The sequence below is a fragment of the Lagopus leucura genome, unplaced genomic scaffold (genome assembly GCF_019238085.1).
Source record: "Lagopus leucura isolate 7727_CA_CO unplaced genomic scaffold, USGS_WTPT01 Super-Scaffold_100021, whole genome shotgun sequence".
Classification (NCBI taxonomy): Eukaryota; Metazoa; Chordata; class Aves; order Galliformes; family Phasianidae; genus Lagopus; species Lagopus leucura.
In genome coordinates this window covers 7,720,460-7,744,418 of record NW_024962274.1, presented here as the reverse complement: position 1 = coordinate 7,744,418, position 23,959 = coordinate 7,720,460, and the positions used below count along the sequence as shown (strand labels likewise).

The window sequence follows — 23,959 nt, the reverse complement described above, 5'->3', positions numbered from 1 at the left end:
CAAAATTGGCAGGGTGCTTGTAGCTAGATAAGAAAGGTAGACTGAAAATAGACTGAAAATGCAATACTAAATGTCTTTGTATTGCATCTACGTGTGAAAATTTCTAGGATATCCTCTAAATAACCTGTTACTTGGTGAGAAAATGGCACTGCAAGGTACAAGCAGACACATAGGAACCTGCTAGGTACTGAACTGTAAATTCAAATCCAATTTTACTGTGCACCAACTTTCCATACGGAAGGAAAGTGTGGTTGCTTAACTTTTTCCACATGGCTTTTCAGTGCTGAGGCTTGCCAATAGTTTCCCATCTTCAGTCCCTCTGCTGTTTGGCAGTAAAACATGGCAGTAAGATTGTTCCTCTTCCCCTGACGTTTGTTTTAGAACAAACAAAGGGAATGGAATTTCATAATTTGTGTCAGAACCCACGGATACAGTGCTTTCTGGATTCCAGTTTGTTAGTCTTCCATACGATCAAACACCTATTTATTGTATTTGTGTAGGAGAATCTTAGTCCAAATGTCTAAGAAAGCAAATGCACAGAAAGACTCGTATTAGACAGAACTTGTCACACTCTGTTTGAGGAAAAAGCTTTGTGAAACCAAAGGCATTTGGGTCAGATAATCACAGCCTTTCTTAGGGCTTCTGAACTGCAAAATACAGTGGGAATTGTGTGTCCTCCTATTGTGAAAACCAAAACAGGCGGTGATGTGCAAGGAGATGTGGAAGCTCCAACACAAATACTGCAACAGCTGCTGTAATTTTTGGCAAGAATATTTTCATTATTAATAAACCGGTGTTACAATTTAAACAGCTTCGGACATCTGCAGCTTACTCACATGGATAAGGTTGCAGAGGACATATGTTAAGGCTTTTTGTTTTTTAAATTGAATTTATTATTCTTGTTAGGTCATCCTTGGCAAGTACACCTGGCTTTCGTATGAAGATGTGTACATCAAAGCTGTTAATTTTGGAAATGGCTTAGCAGTGTTGGGTCAGCAACCAAAGACAAACATTGCTATCTTCTGTGAGACTAGAGCTGAGTGGATGATTGCAGCACAAGCCTGCTTTATGTGCAACTATCAGCGTAAGTATGAATCTTTCCTAAAGATTTAATTTCTTTTGGTCTAAGAGGATAGAGTGAAAATAAACCTCTCTCTTCACTGTACACACTAAGAGAAGTTTATATAGGACACTGAGGATTTTTTCCCCCTATAAAAAATAATAATAATGCTGTGTAAGAAAGAGATTGTAATTTGTAGTTACTTTGCTGAATTGAGAAACCTGTAGCATTTGCAGCTGGGTTATGGTGTCAGTAAATATATCTTGCTCAATGAATTTCTGAGAGAGATTTATTTTCTTCTAATCTCAAATCAGTACATATTATTCTCAAGTTCATGAAAACAAACAAACAAAAATCACACATGAATTCATTGACTCAATTTAAGGAGTTGACGTCAAAGTTTAAGCTGTGCAAGTTTTCCTGGATATTTGGCAGTTCTTCAGTTGTGATTTTAGTTAGTTTATTGTATTGTTATCTCTAAAAGCGAAAATGAATGGGTGAGTCTTGAACTTATTTTGGAGAGCTCTTTCTAATTGAAAAGCTTCTTAGTAACTCCTCTTCCCAGGTATAAGATACTCCTCAGTTCAAACATTAAGCTGAGCTTAATATTAATAATGAGCTTAAAATATTAATAATGAGCTTAATATTAATATTTAGTATATTTTCTCATTTTGCTTTTTGTTTGCTCACAGCTTTCTCATAGCCTGTTTTGTCATTTAGTGCATTCTAATTTAACTGGAATGCTTATCTGAGACTTTGCTCAAGAGCAGCCTGGTGTCTCTCTTTTACTTTTCTCCCATGTTTAGTTTTGGCAAACTGTTTAAAGTCAGTCTCTCTCTCATTGATAATATCTGCATTAATAACCCCTAGTTCCCAATCCGTTAGTCCTCTGCTGTTTCATTGCTGAGACCACTAACAGTGGGCAAAGCAGAGTCTGTTCAGGGAGGAAGAGGCAGAATAGGACAGACTGGCTGGAGCTGTCCTTGCACAGCTTCACTTTGCAGCACCATGCAGAGAGGGGTGCAAAGCCACTCTGCTCCCTTCTCCTTGCTTCAGTCACGTGAAAGGCCACGGCAGTGTCTGAGTTCCACCAGTGGCACAAAGCCTGCTGCATGCTGCAACGTGGCCTGAGCCTCAGTGCAGGGTTTTGCATAGGATCACTGAGTTTCTTGTTAAGAAATCTATTGAGTACTGAACTTGTTTGGTCTGGGGATTATTGGCCATTTCATCAGCGTGACTTAATGTGTCCTACACCTAACTGTAAGTCTGTGGTGGGGGCATCCTCAGGGGCACATTCCTTATTTTCACAAAGGGCACTCTAAAAGCTGTAGTTCCCCATGGGCCTAGGCCTCTTCTTGCCCATGCCATGTTCATTCTTCCTTTATAAGAACCAGGTCATAAAAGCCAGATGTGCAGAAACTTCTGGTTTAGTACCTAGTTACAGAAAAGGAGTGTATCACACAGGCTTCTCTCAGATTTTGGAAGCAAACCTAACATAATTGTTTAAAATGATCCCTCTGTGCTATAAATATCAGTTTGTTTATTTGATTAAACCACAGAGTTATGAATCCGTAGCAGTTCTCACGTGGTTCTGTGTGATTACCTTCTGTGTTGAGATACCAAAATAAGTCCAGAGGAGGGCTGTCAAGATGGTGGAGTGATTGGAAGACGTGGCATAGGAGGAGAGGCTGATAGGAAAACATCTGTTCAGCATTTTATCCCATTCTACTGCTCAGTTCCTTTTATTACTTTTGGGATCTGCTAGATTCCTAGTGGTCATCCTGGGAATAAAATACAAAGGCTTGCATCAGTTATCTTCACACTGGAAGTGAAGTACGCTTATAAATACTAGGAGGATTTTGTAATTTGGGAAAAAGGAATCTGAGATAGTGAGTGCATGGATGTTGTGTGTAGAATGTTACGCATATGTTTTTGATTTGGTTATATTAGTGTTCTAAATTCCTGTGTTGAGACGTGCTTCAGCACACTGTCTGATGTGATGTTTAGCATCTGAGCTGTGTGTCATCTTACGTGAACTTGGCTGACTTTTCTATTGGCAGATAATAATATCATGCAGTGTTCACGTAATCATTTTGCTCAATTTGAATGAATTATAGATTCATTCTAGATTCATTATAGACTTCAGTTTTTGTTGAAGTTATAGTGTGGCAAGGCATTACTAAATTACTTAAATTAACACCTCTTAGTTTTCAGATACCACATCAGCTAACTGCAGCCACTCTGGTAGCGTGGCATTCTTTGAATGTGGAATGTGTTAAACCTGATGGTAGGTGCACAGCCTTCACACCAACAGACCAGGTTCACGTGCCTTGTACTTGGTATTAGAGAGGAGCCTTTTGTACTTCAGAATTAGTGAGATTCATTCCTATGTATTGCACATACAAGTGGCTTGATGATAAGAAATACTGTGTGTTCTTGACTGTCATATTTACATCTTTTTGAAACTATGTAGGTCTTGTATTTGCCAGAGTAGAGTGGGATTGGTAGTTGAAAAATAGGGAGGGGGGTTAAAAAAAAAAAAAAAAAAAAAAAAAAAAAAAAAAAATAGATTTTCTACTGGTGTATCCTCTCTTCATCTGCAAAGAGTTGTTCAGTGGTGTGAGCAGATGCAACAGCTGGTGTGTATAATCAAATAAAGAAGTAAATAGAAAAGGTCATGGTTTTGTTTTTCAGTTATACTTTCCTGAAACTTGAGCAGAAGTGCTTTTGTCAGAATTGGTTTTGCTGAAGCCTGTAAAGGTACACTTTACTTTTTCTTTCTGAGGTGTGATGGGTTCAGCAGTCTAGTTAGGTTGAAATAAATGGTGAAAAAAATCCTATTGCTTTAGGACAAGATTCTGTATGATTAGCTGGCAAACTTAGTGTTACTGCTTTTTTTTTTTTTTTTTTTTTTTTTTTGCTTTTTCAGATTAGATTGTTTTCTGTAGCAGAAATTGTAAGATCCCCTTTGCATTTAATACTCAGTTGTATTATTGTACGTGAAAAGATGAACACAAAAGATAATCCTGCTTTGGTCTGTCTTCAAGGGAAAAACAGGAGGGATGGGAAGGGAATACTGGAACCACTTTCAGAATGCCTGAAAATGTTTTAGGTGCCAGTGCAGAGAAGTGACTCAGCCACCACTTGGTTTGTTTCTCCTTGTGACATCAGTACTCCATCTTAAGTACTCCAACTTATAAGTGGTGTACCTCTGTTTTTTTCCCTTGATGCATTTGTTCTGTGGATGAGTAATTATGTAAATGGTTATTTCAGAGATTTATACTTTTCTTTCCAAGCAGCACAGCATCTCCGTTGTGCTTGTTGGCCTGGGGAGGCTGAATTTCTGCGAGATGTTTATATAACAGGGGTCACCGAAGTAAGGAGGGAGAGCTCGTGGGAACTAGTGGAGGCACTCTGCTGGACTTTGCTCCCACCAAATTAAAGAAAACACAGTGCATGTGTGTTTGCCCTGCAACAGTTCTGAACTACGATAGGCTGTTTGAACAAGGAAAAAATAAATAGAGGTCAACTATTTACTTCTCTGTGTAAGAAATGCCTGGTTCTGAGTTCTTCCTTACTGTGCTGTACTGAGTGAGTAACTCCATACAAAAGAAATACAAAAGAAAGTCAGATACTTCATGTTATGAAACTTAGAGCACTGATGTTGCTGTAATTAATAATTGTGATATCTGATTCTATAACATTTTTGAAATGTGAGCTATACTAAATTGTTATACCTCTGTTTAGTGTTATGCTTAGGGGAAAAAGACATTACCTTGTTTGTTTGTTTTCTTGAGAGCCATTCCTCTCTTCCTTTTAGAGCTGCCTTTCCTCCCAGATCTCTTCCTTCCTTGTCTCGTGCAGTTCCCATAAAAGTGGCAGGAAATGAAATTGGGTTTTTTAAAATAGTCAGTGTGAAATAACTGTGGATTAATGCTCCATCACTGATGAGCTGCCCTTACATACAGGAGACAGTTTTTTCCAATAGTCAATTTCCAAAGTATTTAATTTTCTTGTTATTCTGTGTTGTCATGATGTCAGTTCAGTGTCTAGTGATTGTGGTGGTTATTAAATTGATTATTATTTATTTGTATTTATTAAATTGATGGGAGAATTTGATAGTCTCAGACATAATACTGAATGTAGGTATTAATCTGCTGATAATTTCTTATTAGCATTCGGTCTAGGCTAGTGACAACACTTCTGAAAAGAGGAGCCAAGTAAATATTTGCAGTTTCTTTCTTGTGTGCAAGACAACTGTTTAAACAATGGATTTATTGAGTACAGATGCATGATTAAAAACCATGAAGATACAATAGTAGATCTAGAATAGGATAATATGGTTTTAATATGTGTAACTAGAGCTTGAGGAGTAGTAAAGTCACATATGCATTACTTATTCTTTATTCCCACTCTAATTGAAAATTATGCTGTATTTAAATCATGTAATATGTATTTTTAAAGCACAAAACTGTACCATCTTTGTAATAGCTGACAAATACTTTGCCTAAGAGCAGGTTAATCTCAGCTATTTATTGTAAACTGTACTTGAAAGTGTAAAGATTCACCAGTTTCTTCTTTTTTGTTCCAGTTGTTACTCTGTACGCTACCCTAGGAGGTGCAGCAATAGTACATGGGCTAAATGAAACAGAGGTGACCACCATCATTACTAGTAAAGAGCTGATGCAAACAAAATTGAAGGTCAGAAAGTGTTATTTGTATCTTTTTTCCAGTATATCTGTTCATTATTGTTAAAAGGTTTGGTAGGTGTATGAAATGATGAATTACCATTCTGTAGCGCAAAGACTTCTTGTAGAGTGAGGTCTTTGTATCTGTCTTCATATACATAAAAAATGATAGCTTTTGGATTCAGGCTCCAGGATGACTTCTGAGAGCAGGATGAACCATCTGTGCTATTGAAGAGCTGCAGTCCTGTCTGAAACAGCACCTCCACAAGAACTGTGTTTTCTGGGTGAATTTAGAGCCTCTAAACTCAACTGTTGAAGGAAGAGGGAGGAACAGAAAAATGTATAAACTGTATATGAATAACTGTATGTGATTATACTCCTGCTTTATTCGTGGATGTTTTCCCAGCAGAGAATTGATGACTTACATCTCCAGATTGGTGCTTGAAGAGTCAGAGCTGTTTTGTAGTGCAAAGAAAGCCTATGAAACATTAGTATAGCTTTTTTTAATTAAAAAAAAAAAATCCCTCAAAATGTATTTTGTATTTAACTTTATGATTTCATTTAAACCAGTAAATCCTTGCAATCCATTAAGAATAGTTCAGAGTCTTAATGTCATGCTTCAACCAGCAGGGGTTCTAGGTGCCTTGTTTCAAACGCCAGTGTGCCGCATCGGTTTCTTAGCTGTTTTCATAAGGAGAACTTCTAAGATTTGATTGCTCCTTTCTCTGTAAGCTTTGATTTTTGAGGGTACGACTGAGTCAGTGTCAGCTACTTACTGTGGCATGTCAGTTGGCCAACTGCTGTGGAATCTACAGGCCGGCAGGACACACAGCTTAGGTAACTTATCCCTGTGTTGTTACTGCCAGGCCAACAGGCTTATGAAACAAATGCCACATGGTAACTTTGTGATGGTTTGCTTATTTGGCAAAGCCCTGAGTTCAGGATACCTGCTGTTTTTTGAGACCTTAGCGACTCAGGTGGAACAGGTGAAACTATGTTTTTGTATGAGTCAAGCTACAGTGTATGTGAGGAAGTGGATCTTTCATGTAGGGCAGTTGTTTAATTAAAAAATTGTGCATTATTGCTGCATTTTGAATGAGAATTTTCCAAACTTTGTATTTCTTTCTCTTAAATTACTGGAATGATACTGTATATAGTGCAAGCTGGCATAAATAATCATTGTAAGAAAACGAATTTCTTCTGCTAGAGACTTCTGTCGTCTTTCTTTAGAACTTTGGTAGCTATTTTAGAATTCATAGTTAGCTTGAAATACTTAACCAGTACTTAAGCATTTTCTGTGTTTTTGGCTTGGTGTCAGTTATTTCAGATAGCACAGTAATCAAGTGGTGACCTAAGTATTATTGTGAGCTCCGTGATGCCCAGGACCTTTTCTTCTGGTGTTCTGTGAGAGTGGATAGTCAATCTCTGGTAATCTTCATAGTCTTAAGTGTGTGCTTCTCTTGAAATAAGACCCTGATTAAAAAATTGTTGGAGAAATGTTTGGACTTACAAATGGAAAATTCAATTAGTCCTACAAATCTGAATGTGGAAAGCTTCAACCTTTGCAGCCATGTAAGCTAGACAAGTTTATGCTCTGTATTTTAAATCCTCAAATATTTTATGCCTCTTTTTTTTTTTTTTTTTTTTTAATGTATGCAGTAGATAACTTTTTCTCTTGTTTGCTCAAACCTCACGATTGACATGTGAATTTCTACAGGCAATTGTTTCTCAAATTCCACGGCTGCGACATATTATTACAGTGGATGGCAAACCAACAACGTGGTCAGAATTTCCCAAGGGTGTCATTGTTCACACTATGGCTTCTGTGCAAGCTATGGGAGCCAAGGCAGACAGTGGTAGGTTACCTTTTCTTTCTGTTTGGTTCATCTGTCCTAATTTGATCCTACTTGGTTTACTGTTAAGTAAACTTGGAAAAATTGCAGGTCTCAGAAAACTGTGCAGTTAATAAAGTGCATTTAATAAAAATGGTCTTTCCCCAAGCAAGCACCAGACATGCTGAAGAAAAATATTTAGGATAAGCATTTAGGCAAGGGCAGAAACTTAAAACACATTCATATGGTCAGTTGTATTTGGGAACAGGTTATTTAAGCCACACAGGGAAAATTATTCTGCATTTTATAGCAGAAAGCATCAGTAAATTGCTACCATGAAATTTTGTGAATCTAACAAATATGAAAATGTAAAATGGTTACCTAAATCTGATAGAACTTGGTCACTTCTATTATATTTCTGAAAGTATCAATCTACGATCTTGATTTCTTGAGATCTATTTCTGACCTTCGCAACATTTTGAAAATTAGAAGATGGAACTTTAGGTGTTTTAATTGACTTGTCATGGCAAAGTTTTTATTCAGCTCTGAAGAGTAGTCGTGTGTTAAAGTATCTCAATATTTCATTGTATTCAATGCTTCTTGTTTTCTGTGTTTTCAGAGTATTTTAACCACTGACAGCACGTGAGTGTTGGGATTAGTTGTGTTTTAGGAGCATTATGAGTGATCAGCCCATCTGCTGATGTTTAGGGGAATGTCAGGTTTGTTGCTGACATGATGGCCCCTCAATTCTTGTAAAAAGGTGTCTAATCCTTCTTCCTCCAGTCTTTCAGACATTGTGTGCTGTAAACTATAGTAAAAGAACATTACCTTTGTTGAGTTAGCCGCTCATAAGCTATGGAATACTACAAGTAATTATTTATGCTCAAGACGGTTCTACTCACATATTAAGTGAAGGAGCTTATTTTTATCTTGTTTCCTCTGTGTTGGTCACTGTGCAGGATGGACAGGGTTCAGTGAGTGTGAACTTTCAAATAAGCTTTCAGTGTTCTCATAGAGTGTACATGTTGTGCTGCGTGTATTGCGCATTATGCAGCGTTTCCTTTGAGTACACAGTTGTTTTCATATTTTCTTGTTTTCAGTGCAAGTATTTGAAAACAATAATCCTATTAAAGCTGTTGAATTTAAATGTTTATGGAAATTGGAGCTCATGTTGGCCCAGCAGAACCATGCCCTGACTGCTACAGATGAAGCAGTGTGTTGTTCCTCTTCTGGGAAGTGCATTGCAAAGTAGATTTGTACATGGGGATTTACCTTGTACAAGCTTGGAACCAGTGCAGCTTACTTTTTTATAAGCATACGAAGCTGAGAGGTGTTTTGGAGAAATGAAGATCTGTCCATTTCTCTGTCCTCAACAGGAATACAGGAAACGGAAGATAAAATGTTGTTTCAGTAGGCTGGAGCAATCACTGGAAGTATTACTCAGCTCATATAAAAAAGTTCCTTCTCTTTGTGAAGGCCTTTAAGCATGACCACAGTCTTTCCAAATGAAAGCAAAATGTAGTAGCAATAGTCACAAGTATTATATTAGAACAATTGCTCTAGTATGTTAGCTTGTAAGATCTTCAAATCTGGTAGGCCTTCCATGCATTGTATGTTCTTTCTTTTTTTTTTTTTTTTTAATGAAAATTGCAGGAAACAAACAGCAGGCCAGGCCTGTACCTTCTGATATTGCAGTGATCATGTATACAAGTGGATCCACAGGAATTCCCAAAGGAGTTATGATCTCCCACTGCAACATAATTGCTGGTATAACTGGAATGGCTGAAAGGATTCCAAATCTGGGGTATGTGCCAACTCTTACTCAAAGATGCACGTGGGTAGCTGCATATAATTATTGTGTAAAATATGAAGTGTCTTTGACCCATCAGATTATGCACTGATGTCTGAGCATCTTCCAGTACTGGGTTAAATGCCGTGAGTGTTCCATGTGCTATCTTTCTCATCATCTGTACACTGGAAAGACTGGGACGCAAAGCCTGTGAAGCTGCCTTGCAGTGTGGTTGAAATCTGCCTTCAGCGGTCACTTCTTTAGCAAGTGCTGCATTCTGTGGTTTGTTTCTGCTTGGTGCAGATTTTAATATCATCTGCAGAGTTGCTTGTGCAGCTTTAGCACAGCTAATGGTCTTGGGAAGTGTAAACATCACACTTCATGCATGCTGTAAACCTACAATACTACTTAGGCAATTTTTGAGACAAAGCCTATCATACTTGAAGTATGGTCATAAGCTCATAGGCATTGTTCCTCTTACAGTTCTTCTGAAAGCTCTGAGTAAATTTGGCTTAGTGACTTTAATGGTATGGTATAAACCTCTCTCTTAAAATTTCTTTTTAGGGAAAAAGACATTTATATTGGCTACTTGCCTCTTGCCCATGTTCTGGAGCTGAGTGCTGAACTTGTGTGCCTGTCTCATGGATGCCGCATTGGTTACTCATCACCTCAGACATTGGCTGACCAGGTATGGTCTTGATGTAAGCCCATATGGAGAGGGAAGAAAAAAAAATTACTTGTGTCAGTTCTTGCTTATAGATCCCAAGAAACAGGATATTGGCAGTTATGACTGATATACTGAGGTAGTTTAATTGTTGACAAGAAAATTAAAACGATCATTTGGAAGATGTGCTATGTCATTTTGTTTCTTAAAAGTCTTGAAATGTGCCTGCTGATGAACTTGTTCTTCATTTTAGTCCTCTAAAATCAAGAAAGGAAGCAAAGGTGATGTTACTACACTTAAACCAACTCTAATGGCAGCTGTGCCGGTAAGTTGCTGAAGGATATAACAATGTGTTAAAAATGTAATTCATAATTTAAATTTTATCATTAAAGTAAATGTAAAATAAAAAGTAGAATCTTGGATGTGAAGGTAGCATAAAATAATGTTATTGATATTTATTTTTATATGATGATGTTTATTCTCAATGTAAGTATCATAAACTTTGAAAAAGTTTAAATAGGTGTGGGGATTACACTGCCATTTTAGTTATCTGTTCATCATAATATGCTCGTATATATGTATGCACATACTATGTATTTACATGTCTGTATACTTTCTTCACAAAGGCTGTTTATAAATCATATATATATGAGATATAAGGACAAAGAACCACACATAATGATACATACGTGATTTGGAAACAGCCACCATGTGATGAAAATAGCCCTAGGCACAGACTTCCTTTGTGTCACTAAATCTTTTCTGGGAAGAGAGGCTGTATTTCCTGTATTGTAACCTGTTCAGGACAGTATTTGATTGTTTAGCAGTGTGCTAGATTTCACATTAGTTTGTGATGTCAGTGCAAGATGGTAGTGAAGAGAGAAATGGACTCTGTCTTGTGTAATTCTTCATAGGAGGTGGGTAGTTGACAGCAGACAGACTGGGATTGAACAGTGATCCTGTTCAGATTTTTGCTCTCATTTAATTTTAGTTTTAGTTTTGTTATGTTTCACTAATGGAAGAGGAAGCAGCTGGGAGCGGTTGGTTGTCTGAACTATACTGTAGTGTCTAGATCATTTTCTTGTATTGGTTGCGTGATTTCTTTTACTTTGAGTTGGTCTTTCTTTAACTAGGAAATTATGGACCGAATCTACAAAAATGTCATGAATAAGGTAAATGAAATGACGAGTTTCCAGCGAAATCTATTTATATTGGCCTACAATTACAAAATGGAACAGATTTCCAAAGGCTACACGACCCCGCTCTGCGATAGGTAATTGTAAATTTATTTTCAATGGCATCAGAAAGTGTGTCTCAAGTCTTGCCATGTGAAATAATCTCAAATACAAAATTAGATACTCCGTTGTTTTGTTTTTAAGCAATGAATATTCGTATCTTTGTATTTTAGCCTTATTTTCCGGAAAGTACGAATGCTGCTAGGTGGAAAAATTCGCATCCTGCTTTGTGGAGGAGCTCCACTCTCTGCAGCGACTCAGCGATTTATGAACATTTGTTTCTGTTGCCCTGTAGGGCAGGGGTACGGGCTCACTGAATCAGCTGGAGCTGGAACAATCACAGAAGGTTGGTGTTGGTGGGTTCTGCGGGGTGCTGTGATCCATGCTGCGTGCTCTGCACTGATAATCTTTGACAGTGCCTACATTTGGTTTATGCCTTAAAATAGAATTGGGGAATCCTGGGAATTTCTCTGCATCAAAAAATTAATGAAACATTTTAATTTTGACGCGTTGTGATGGCCTACATAGAGAATCAACGTTCTTACTTGTGATAGTGTGAATGGGATCTTGGCAGCATTGTATTTACTGACTGAAGTGAATATTTTGGTGAGTGTATAGAAACATTAGGAAGATAACAGTAATAAGAAAATGGAACGCAAAAACCTGTGCTGAATTTTAACTTCATGATTCCATTTGCCCCTTAGTCCTAAAATTTCATTCATTCTGTGGTGGCAAAACCACTCAGAGCTCCTGGTTTGTTTGTTTTGTTTTGTTTTGTTTTTGGCAGTGGTAAGATGTATCTGAGGCTCACTGCTAGATTATGCTCGATTGTAGAACGTGTATTATGTTCCTTGATGACAACAGATTGTGGTATGTGGTTTTTGGTAATAGTTTCTTCAGATGTTTAGGGAAAGTAATGGTGGAATTGTAATATGAGTGTTGCCCTTTCCTGTAATTCTGTCTGTGAAGGTGCTCAGGTGCAGAAGTGTTGGGGACTGAAAGCAGGAAAGTGGATCAAAAAAGTAGAATCTTCAAGTTTTTATGAAATGTCATTTCAAAGTCATGCAAGTACTATTAAAAGCTGTGATGCTTTCTGCAGTGTGATCCATGTGTGCAGCTTATCATCAGAGCTTTATTGTTGTGGCTGGAGCTACTTCTAAATAAAGACATCTGTTCTCTTGCAGGATAAAAGTTTTATGCTTATTACCTTGTTTGTTTTGTTCTATTGTATACATTAAACTTCAGGAATAAAATAAATGAATAAAGTAAACAAAGTACATGACAACATAAATTTTTTTCTACTCTTTTTTTTTAATCTGGAAATTCCTTTTTTTTTTTTTAACATTGTAGTTTGGGACTACACTACAGGGAGAGTGGGAGCACCTTTGGTTTGCTGTGAAATCAAGTTAATGAACTGGGAAGAAGGTGAGAAGTTTTTTATGTGATTAAATATTTGTGTATTTGCAAGAACTTTAAGCTAGTTTCTGTTGGACTTTGCTTGGTAGTATTTACTAGAAGATTATTTTTCTTCTTAATCCTACCTTTACCTATATAGACAAAATCTTCAGGGAGAGCAGTTTCTATGTTTGAAGCCATTTTTTGTATTTAAAAAAATATATAGACAGAATCTATCAACACATGAATAGTGTTTTGACTAGGTTACATTTTGGCTTTTATTCCAGTCACTGTAATGCAATTTGGAGAAGCCACCCTTACAGGAGAGGGTGCAAGTCTTGTGTTGTCTCTTGGAGTAGTTGGATTCAGTAGGCTTTAACTAAAGCACATGCATGATATCTTCTTTGCCATTAATAAGTTTTAAAATAGTCTTCCTAATATTATTAATAAAAGGCAAAACAGTGATGTATAGAAAGGAAGTTTAGTGGAAGCTGTATAAAATACATTTAATGAAATTTGAATGTGTTTAGACCATTTCCTCTGAGGTAGGCTGTTATGTATTGTAGAGTACCCCTGCATAGTACTTAAGGGAATTTAGGGAAAATGTGAAACCTCAGATTCTGGTGGGTTTTGTTTCTAAAATATAAAGTGAAAATTTTCTTTTTTTGACGTGAGCCTGTAGGAGGCTGATGGTGTGTGTCAGTGGCCAAAAATAAAAACAAAAATTGCGCAGATGTGGCATTTTTCTTCCACATATGTTTGAGTTTCACTGTCTGTAAGCATGCCTGTTAAATAGCTGTTTATATGCGGGAAGGAATTGGAACAAGGTGTTTCTTACTGAACTACTTACACTGAGTTTTCAAGTGGTAACTTTGGCTAAGGGCTTACTAAATTTGTTGGTATTTGAATACAAAGTAGTAGGGATTCTTGCTTTGGAATGTATTTTTAATTCTTGGTAACTGGAACAATTCTCAGGTGGATATTACAACACTGATAAGCCATATCCTAGAGGTGAGATTCTTATTGGAGGGCAAAATGTGACTGTAGGCTACTATAAAAATGAAGGACGAACCAGAAAGGATTTCACTATTGATGAGAATGGGCAGAGGTGGCTCCATACTGGAGATATTGGAGAGTTTCATCAAGATGGATGTCTAAAAATTATTGGTGAGTTCTTAAATTCAGGTAAACATATATATGTATATGCACATCTGTTTTTCAGGGCTGCTTGTTGCTGTAGTTGCTGTACAAAAAATCTGTATCTTCTGGCATACAGTTTAAGGTCTTATGATACATCCCAAGCAAACTCTGATACTGTAACAAAGTCAATTGTGTGTTTTAAAGATAATTTTTAAGATAATTGTTTCCTATTAAAATCTTAACATTGATTCTACTTTGTTAACTTGACTGAGTAGTAAGTAGCTAAATATAAGCTAACTTGACTCAAATAAACTGTCGTAGATCTTATAATTTTTTTTTTTTCTTTAAATGTGGAGTCTGATTAAGTGAAAATATTTCTCTGGTGCCGTGTTTTCAGGAATTAAATAAGTTGTGTGTGTGTGGTTTTTTTTTTTAGTCTTTCCATTCTTTAGAATAAGTATATTCCTTTATACTAAAGGAACTAGTGGAAGAATATACTAAGACAAAGGTGATACACGTAAACCTGTGATAGGCTCCTAATTTTTTAATGTCTACGGGTGTCAAAATGCTCTATAAACTACCAGTTGTCTCTCTTGAAGTTAGAGAGTGATTCAGGCTGCTCTTTAGTCCTGAAAACTAAGCTTATGTGTTTTATTACATGAACAAAAGCTTCGGTCCTGTTGCAGCTGCCCTTCGTTGGTCAAACAGGTAAATGCTACAGAGCTTTGCCTGACTGTACCAAAAAGCGTGCAGATACAACAAGTAAGAGGCAATCTTGGCTGCCATCATAGCCAGGTGGGTCTGGCCCTCCACCTTTTGGCCTTCTTTGGGCTGCATACAATAAGCTCAAGTAATTTTGGCTTAATTTTCAGTTTCACTTGTTGTTGTGTTTCAAATAACAGGTAGTCACTTTTTCAATATGGATTTAGTCTAAGAATAAACAGCCAAATGTCACCAAATGCTGCTTCCCTCCTGCCTCAGACATCTGGTTGAGAGAGCACAGCGTGTGTTTCTATTCAGACACTGGTTTTTCTGCAATTCTAACTGTCTTCCATTATTCACGTGCCAGTACTGTGATATAGGAGGTGCTGATTTATAGGCAGAAAATCTGTGCAGATGAAATGTGGTTCATGTTGTAGTGAGGGATAGGTTAATGAAATTGAAGTCTGTAAATCTGATACGAAATGCTTCCAGAACTTACTCCAAACATGAGTCAGCTTGCTTTCTGGCGTGTATACATACATCTCAGAGAAGTATAAAATCAATGTCAAAATTCAGTGTTGCATAACTAACATTAGATTTCTTTCTTCGTCAATAGATCGTAAAAAAGACCTTGTAAAACTCCAAGCAGGAGAATATGTTTCTCTTGGCAAAGTAGAAGCAGCTCTGAAGAATCTTCCGCTGGTAGATAACATTTGTGCATACGCAAGCAGGTGAGAGGCAGCTGGTGTTTTGATATTGCTGTATTCTTTTTTAGAGCTCTTCCTGAAGCTCTAGGCGAAATGTTTTGCCCCTCAAAGTGTGGATATTTTCAACTCCTATTTAAAACACAATGGAATAGTGTTCTTTGTGAAAACTAAAACATCTGAATGATATCTCTTTTATTTTTCTTTTCCCACCATTTGTTGAAAAATGCCAGAAATAAGTCTTTAATTTCCCTCTTTCCCAGTCTGAAAAGCAACTGACTGCTTTCATGATTAATCAAGCTCTTTAGAGTTAGTCCTTACACAAGCCCTAGCACATCTTGCTCTTTGCTCTATTTAGCTGTGATCTGTTCTTCAGAGGAAGGGGGGGAGTAAAAGTAAAACCAATGACCCACAAGCTGACTTGCACCCATGCAGATCACCAACAGAAACCCTGAAGCTTGAATTGAAAGCACTGTAAATACTGTGCAGACTCACAACTAACAAATAGTGATAAATGTGCTTTCGATTTACTTTCTAACTGTACTACTAAATTAGGCATATAAGGGCTCAAACATATCTTAATTTTCTATTTCTAGAATTTCCTATCTATACATAGTATAGACTTACATGTTTAAACATACTTCGGATGGTCTTTTTTTCCTGTTGTCATTTTGGAGCTTCTCAGCAATCCAAAATGCTCTGTTCAGTATGGGCCCCTATAATTCCACTTAACTTTGAAGGCAGCTGGAGCAGACAGCAGGGAATTGCTCAGTAGTAGTGGATAAAAAAATAAGCTTCTGGTTTGTTCACCTGGTTCTGTGTTATTTTGTAACTAACAGTGATCGTGTGACATCAGTTTTGACAGTTTTGGAAAAATAGGCATTGGAGACAACACTGCTGAGAAACTTTCACAATATTTAGCTTTCATTGTGGGTTTCACCCAATGGGCACATCTCAGATTTGGCTGCATGAAGTTACATGCATGTTCTGAGTGTTCTCTGTAATTGATGGACATAGTCTTCTACAGATGGTCATTTCTGCAATGCTGGGATTGGAGTGCATTATTAGAAGTGCACTGTCAATTTTGTTGCTGATTTTTCCAAGGTAAACGTGACGTCTGCAGTGTACTAGAATACTTCTAAAAGGCCATTAAATTTCAGCAATTCTCCTGCAATTGACACATCTACTATGTAATACTTGGCAAAACATCTGTGAATGCATGTGAAGTAATCGTAACTAATTTTTGAAATGGCCAAGAATAAGAATATCTAAAACAGATTTGTCTAGTCAGTCTGAAGCATTTCGTAAGTAGAAGAGCCATCTGTTTTACTGCTCAACCTAGCAAAGCATACTTATTCATTTTGTTGATAATTTCTTCTTCGCTGACCTGATTTTTATTATATAGTAAGATCACTGTAGTCAGAGTACTGTTGTTATCTTTTTTGTATGCATATAAAGAAACACCAGCTGGTAGTAGTTCACTAGGAATTGATATTGATCGCCAAATGTCATGCTGTTGCACCCAGATAAATACGTGGCATAATGAAATGTGTAACCAACCAGATGCACAGTGATCTTTTTGCTTTACTAAGTGTTATACAATTTCTGTTCTGGACACAACACTTCAGAAAAGGTGGACCACCTAAAAAGTGTCCAGAAGAAAACTGGGAACTGCAGCTGATTGGAGCTCTGTGAGGCATAACCAATGAGGAAGGGGTATTGCTTAGACTCCTAAAGAAGTTCAAGAGGGGAAAAGGAACAAGAAAGTTGAGAAGTAAAAACAGAACAAAACAACCAACCAAAAACAGTTGCAGTTTGTGATAAATGGCTTTTGTGGAAAGGAGAGAAATGAGTTGCATAGCAGTTCTATACGTAAGGCTCTGTTCACGTTTTCCTTAAGCTTTTCATCATCTGAAAAATCTCAATTACTTGTTTCAGGGACAGTTGTTTCATTATTTTCCAAAGACTTTGAGATAACGGCTTTGAATGTTCTAGACTTATCAGAAGTAGACAAAGATTGCCAACAGTAGAGAGCGTGTGGAGAACCACTTGAAAGAGAAAGAGAAGTTACTTCCCCTACAGAAGCAGGCGTTCTTTGAGATGTGTTGTGCATATGCTTATTCCACAATCTGCTCTCCAACCCCTCTTCACTGCAGTCCTCTGCTCCTCTACAGTAACTGGATTTCTGCAGTTGAGAGGAAACTGAGGTAGGGAAGCTGCACACCTGTCTTCATCCCACGATGCAAAGCATGAGGAGAGGCAGGGCACATTGACATCGTATGGGTACTGCTTCCCCAAAGCTTTGAGCATGAGGCACAGTGGAATATGCATATGGACAGCACACCTTGAAGCAATCCAGTTGCTGTAAGGTAAGTAGCTTCTCTTTCTACTTACTTCTAAGTAGGCAGAGGTGATTTGCGTACTACTTCAAAAAGACAATCAGGTGAACAGAAGTCAGTTGTTAAGAGCCATATCCTTGTACGAACTGCAATATCCTCAAGCTGTAATGTTATTTTTGATGAGTCATTAACTTCACAAAATTCATACTGAAATACATTATACTTCTCAGTTTCCATTCTTACGTCATTGGATTTGTTGTGCCAAATCAAAAGGAGCTTGCAGAACTAGCTCGAAAGAAAGGATTTAAAGGAACCTGGGAAGAAATCTGTAACAGTCCAGAGATGGAAAAAGAGGTACTGAAGGTGCTAGCTGAGGCTGCCATGGCAGGTGAGTGGCTGGATAATTGTTAGTAGATTTGTGGACAGAAAGTGTCTGTGAAAAGGATAAGCACACGCCCTAAAAATATTTCCTTGTGCATGTGGGTTTCATTGTGTATTCATAGAACATACACAGAGTGAAATTTCCATACAAAAGTAAACAGCAAAGCATGAGTGGGTCAGAGAACCAGATTAGTTCTGGTTCATGTCGTCTTGTAACTTTTTAATGTGGCCAGTACCCAAGTAAAGAATATACTGACGGAGCAAATGCAGCAAGCACAGTTTGGTTCCCTATGTCTTTGTGTCTAATGCTGTTTAGGATTTTCTGTAGTATCATCTTGGCCTTCTGCTGCTAGTCCAGAAGAACGTGGGTCTTCTATAGACCCATTATATGTCTGTGTTGAGTACTAGACAGTCTCACGTGCTACTTGCCTACATGTAGGTGACTGAGAAAAGCCCACAGTGATGTGGGCTCTCCTGTCTTACACTTCAGGGATTTCCTAAATGTAAAGCAGTACCTTTTTTTGATTAACGCCTCAGTCATATTTTAAAGTTATATAAATATCAGTATCCATACTGTCTTGTGGCAGGGTTGCTCAGTTCAGCGATGTTAAAGGTGAAGAAATGCCTCCTGTGTATTTTATCCCTGCCATCTGCTAGGGTCATTTGGTTCTGCTGAGCTCTTGTGTTGGAAGAGGCAGTGAATGGTCTCAATGCAGTCGGATTTTTTCAGTGCCTATTGTGCTTCCCTCTCAGCTGTGTCTTTATCATGCTAATTGCTTGTAATCTACTTAGCTGTTCTGGTTGTGGAATTATTCAGTGGCACAGTGATATTCTGTTTCTCCTTACATAACAATTTCTGCTTTTTTTTTTTTTTTTGCTTTTGACCATTACTAAGAGCCAAACTTTTGTCATATAACTGTGTTATTGCCACAGAATGTTTCTTAAATAGTCACAGTGGAGGTTAAATTTTTCTTATGCGTCCTCTTCTACATCTTTCTTCAGTGTTTGCCACTGCTGTGTTTTGCAGTCATTCAGTACTGTGATGTCCTTCTGTAGCTCTTTGCATCTTGCCTTCATCTTTTCTCCCCTGAATAATTCTGTACTTCCAGCAGTCTGTCCTGTTAACCTTCACCTCTCCTTCATACTCATATTGTGAATACCTTAAGCTGTGCAAGTAGTGTATTTGCACATTTGTGCTGCTGGAACATAATCTTATGAGGAATACAGACTCAGTAGAGCAATAGACTTTTATTTTCTTGTCCACATCTCTAGTAGATCTTTCTTCAAGGCACAGAGCATACAGGGAAGTTCTTCTAAGCAGCTGCTGGGATGTACAACATTGCTTTTTTTTTTTCTTTTTTGAGTAGCACTAACTATTCAAAGAAGATTCTATTGTTGCAACTATTTCGTTAAAATGGATGAAACAGAATATTTGATTTAATCCTGAGGCACCTTTTACATACACTTTTGTGTTATTTTATATGGTTTTGTTTTTCCCTTTGGTATCATAAGGTTTAAAGTAAGCACTGAGGCTTTTCTGAAGCTAGGGAACAGCACAGGCAGCCAAACATCTGAGGCTTATTCCACTATTTCTGTGGGAACTGGAAAATGAGCACTGGTAGATCCTACAGCTCTGTATATGATCTCTCTGGGGTTTTTTGAGCCTGACCATAGGGAATTTGTGGAGCACTTCTTCAGTAATATCATATGCTTCTCTGTGTGAGAATACGGATCCTCGCTTTTTCTTATTGATTGTATAAAGTTGTGTCCAAATGCTTACGTCGTGTTTGGTATTTAGAAACGGTTGTGCGACTTTTATTGTTATTATCTTCTTCTGTAGCTAATCTGGAGAAATTTGAAATACCAGTGAAAATCCGTTTGAGCCCTGATCCTTGGACCCCTGAGACTGGATTAGTGACAGATGCGTTCAAACTGAAACGCAAGGAGCTCACGGCGCACTACCAGGGGGACATCGACCGGATGTACGGGACACATGTCAAATAAGTACTTCTCTGCACCACGTTGCTACAGTGAGCTTGGATCAAATAGGAAATACTTGAATTGCCTGTCTCAGCACTTGAGATCAAACACCAAACCACCATTCCTCATTTGAAGCCTAAACTGTTATTTCTGATAACATCACCCTGATGACCAGCGAGTTTAGTAAAATCTTACGGCAGCAAACTTGTGTCTGTCTCCTTTTTTATCCAGTTTTCTCTGCTACCTTGTCAGTTCTTGGATTTTCCTGACTGTTTTTGGGAAACCATGATTCTGAAGCCTCAAGTTTTTAAACATTTATAAATCCTGTATAATGTTTTATTTGTATCTTTAACATTTGGATGTATATAGGGAGAACTTGGCCATGTAAGAAATGGTGATACTGGGGGCCTTTTTTTTTACCTAACTATTTCAAGATAAGGTACTGATGTTGTGACATTCTGTAAATTAAAAATGCTTATAATGACGTCACTGTTGAACAGAGGACCAGATGATTTGCTGCTGTGGTATTTTTCTGTGTGAATCTGAGGGAAAAACATTTGACGTTACAGCTTGTTTAAAACATCCTTAATATGTGCCTAATGGTTACTTTTGTTTTTGTCTGAAAGTGAAAAGATGGTCATGGCACAGCTCTGCATAAAGGTGGGTAGCTGTGCAGGTGTTAGTGAGCATCTTTTGTATTAAGTAACACTTATTAACACAGCAGAAATGAAATGGAGGAATAATCTCTCAAATACAGAAGCCCCTTCTTGAAGTAGCTCGTGATCATTCCGTACAGTAGTTGAACTGCATGGAGCTAATAAGAACTCTCAGAATTAATTTCAATTAATGCTTTGTACGTTTAACAGTGTCTAGCAGAGAGACTGCAACAAATCCTGTTCTGTTTTCTTGTTAGATTTGGACAACAGTGTGGGTTTGCTGTTTGGTTTGTACAAGTATGATAACAGCCCTGTTCTGTGCTAGCTGCATCCCAGATCTTACTGGAGAGAGGGGAGGCTGAAGTCCTAATAGCAGTTATGTTCTCAGTTCACACAGTGCCTAGCTGCCCTTTGTGCCATTACAAATCTCCCTTTTAATGTTGTGTTCTTCTATTCAGAGGTTTGTTTTTTGTTCCTTTCAAACACAGATATTTGAGCTATTTGTCAGCCAGAGTTGTATTTATGTTACTTGTCTAATCATTACACCAAAATTCTTACTTTGGGAAGGAGTCTCAGTTTCTGTTTTGCTGTAGATATGTCAATATTGTTTGAAGAGTTACCAGAAATCTCTTCATCTTCAGTGACAACACTTAGATTTGTTTCGGATTTGAGTTTCATTCTCAAAATATTTCTAGAAAGAAAATAATCAGGGTTACATCAGTGTGAAAAAATACACATCCCTCAACTTTGTGATGGAGCAAATACAAAAATAGTGTTAATTTGGAGACAGTTCTTGCGTGTATCATACTGGCAGTGCTAAAAGTTGAAGTCTTGTTGCTACCTACTTAATAGCATGTTATGGCAGCATGTGGCAATTCTGAACAGCAGAAGGTTGATTTGGGGAAGGGAATTCCTGCTGCTAGCACTCAGAGTTTTGATGTGGCAGTTGTGGAAGTTCCTCAATGTGTGAATTCTCTTTAAAAAGTATTCTGAAATGTTATTTCAATTAACACTTTCCACTGGTTACAGAAAGCAGTTTCAAAGCAGTTGAATGTTATCCAGTAGGTTTCAGTTTTGGAAAAATGATAAGGTTTGTGTTCTTTGTTGTATTATCATCAATTTCCTCTCCTATGAAAAAGACTTATGTTTGTGGTGTAACAGGTGAAGTGGAAATACAAAAAACAAACCAAGACTGCTTTTGTAAGAGTGATGCCTTTGGATACCTGGACAATAGATGATTTTTTCTGACAAATAGGTAAAGATTCATGTTGGAAATGAACTGTCAGGATGTGGGAGTTTGCCAGGAGTGAAGGGAAGTGTCAAGATGTGTCTGCCCTCCATCAACAGGTTCTTAAGATGTTTGCACTCAGCACAGGACGTGCATTGCTCAAGTGGTTTTGGTGAAAATTAATAAACCACTCCAGTACTGTTACTGTGTGTAACACTTGGTGCATCGTGCAGCAGGTTTGATTTATTTGCTAAATTCAGAAGGAATTGGAAATTGTTACTCCAGAGTTTACATGCAGTTTTGGGTAAATTGTGTAAATGAAACTGAAATAATTTGGTATTAGTAGTTGTCTTTTTTTCTCTGATTGAGTTGCAGTCTGTATTTGATTTGATTTTTTTTTTTTTCCAGTTCAGGTTTTTTATGTTTAACATTGATATCAGTATACATAGTTCCTCCTCCTTGCGGAATCAGATTCATTGCAGAACTTATATGGGATGTGAAGTTGAAGTGGTTCATCAATTTGAGCTTCAGTGCTGAAGTTTTGAAAGACTTATAAAATATTTGGATGAGCTTAAAAAACTTGTGAGTGTGGCAATGTAACGCTGCTCTGCGTTCTGTTCTTCCCTGGAGGCCAGTGAGTGCTGCGACTGGTAGGAATTTGGGGCTGCCACCAGGTTTGCACCATGTGCACTGCACTGCTGAGCTGAAAGACAACTGGGGGGAGTTTGAAATGCTGGTAGTACTGGTGTAGATGCACGGTGCATTATCACCAGCCAGCAATTTGCCTGGTATCTTCCCTTTTTTCAGACTTCTTATGGCTAGTGTAAAAAAGAAACAGCAGAACCACCCGAGGGACATAATGCAAGTGTCCCAAATGCTGTAGGCAGCCGTAGAGTGAGCTATGAGAAGTGCTTGGTTAGCAGTAGCAGTCTTCATCCTGTGGGGAATTCTGCAACGAGAAGAGCTGTAACTTTTGAACAATCTGAATTCAAATTAAGAACAAAGGGTATATACCTCACCTGAGGGCCCCAAATGGACAGTGGAATTTTTAACAGAGCTTTGTAAATACAGATCTTGCAGAATTTTGGACCATTGGAAATGGTAACTACTTTCTCTGTTGTGAGAATTTATGTAGCATACAAATGTATTTCATTTATAAAAAATCTTGGCTGTCCAAGAATTTCCAAGGATGCTGTGAATGTCCTGTAAGTCCCATAACCACTTAATGCATTTATCAGGACTTCAGACTGAATTCAATCTGGTCATGATAAATGTTCTTTGTGGAGGATATTGATTCGTGGAACAGATCAGGAAATTAAAAAATAGTGTCAGCAAAGGCCTTTTGAGTTTACTGATGCTGCTGTTACTGCAGTTTGCACGTGTAAGAGCCATACCTCAGTGGGAAGCTGTAGCTTAGCAGTAGAATATTTGGCCGAAGTGAAAGCAACGAACAACGTGGAACTGAAGGTAAGAACATAACGCATATCCTCATGCTGCGGTTTGGTGGCTAGGATGTGGAAGAAGTCGTGTGGTTGAAACCATGCACAAAAACATCCCATAAAGCTTGTGAATCTGTCTGCAGAAATTGCTGTGGGGTGAGTCTGTATCCTGCTAGAATGTACAAGCTTTCATTCTGCACCAAAGCTACGTGTCGGCCACGCGGTGCAGCCTTTTTCCTCATGTGGTGCAGTAACTACTTTGGAGTTGGTATTAATTTGTGTACATCTGTTCTGGTAAGAGGAACTCTTTTCAACTTGTGTACATCTTGGACTGGGCTGAGAAATCAATTGAACGACCAGTTGTATATTTCTGTAATTGGTTAATTAATTTAAACTCCTTTTCAATGTGATCTTGGTTGTTACTAGGACCTGCCTGAGCATCGTATATCCTAATTGAGTTATGCTGTATGAATTATTTATTTGTAATTGGATATCATGTTTCAAAAATAAAATTAATTTCACAAATCAGGCGCCATATGTCCAGTTTTTAAAGCAGGTTTTCATTTTTATCAGTCTGATCCTCAGTAATGTCTAGTTGTAAATCAGTGGATTGACTAACAAATGAGAATGTGGCAGTTGAAGAATGGGAGTTAATTAGTTGAAAGCACATTCAAAATGTTGCTTTACAGGGGAAGTTTTGGCTGGGATGTGCGCTCTGCCTGTGCTG

At 37.8% G+C, this 23,959-nt stretch overlaps 1 protein-coding gene across 1 annotated transcript in view; it reads left to right on the top strand.

Annotated features, from left to right (window-relative positions):
* The window catches only part of ACSL3 (acyl-CoA synthetase long chain family member 3), a 44,221-nt gene extending 20,464 nt beyond the window's left edge, over positions 1–23,757 (top strand). The window contains exons 3-15 of the mRNA XM_042878461.1: positions 907–1,084; positions 5,652–5,761; positions 7,466–7,604; positions 9,234–9,384; positions 9,934–10,057; positions 10,287–10,358; positions 11,167–11,306; positions 11,442–11,614; positions 12,619–12,693; positions 13,639–13,830; positions 15,122–15,236; positions 17,779–17,936; positions 19,770–23,757. Coding sequence (XP_042734395.1) covers positions 907–1,084; positions 5,652–5,761; positions 7,466–7,604; positions 9,234–9,384; positions 9,934–10,057; positions 10,287–10,358; positions 11,167–11,306; positions 11,442–11,614; positions 12,619–12,693; positions 13,639–13,830; positions 15,122–15,236; positions 17,779–17,936; positions 19,770–19,933 — 1,791 coding nt within the window. The 3' untranslated portion in view covers positions 19,934–23,757. The remainder of the gene's footprint in view (positions 1–906; positions 1,085–5,651; positions 5,762–7,465; positions 7,605–9,233; positions 9,385–9,933; positions 10,058–10,286; positions 10,359–11,166; positions 11,307–11,441; positions 11,615–12,618; positions 12,694–13,638; positions 13,831–15,121; positions 15,237–17,778; positions 17,937–19,769) is intronic.
* Positions 23,758–23,959: the final 202 nt, after the last annotated feature.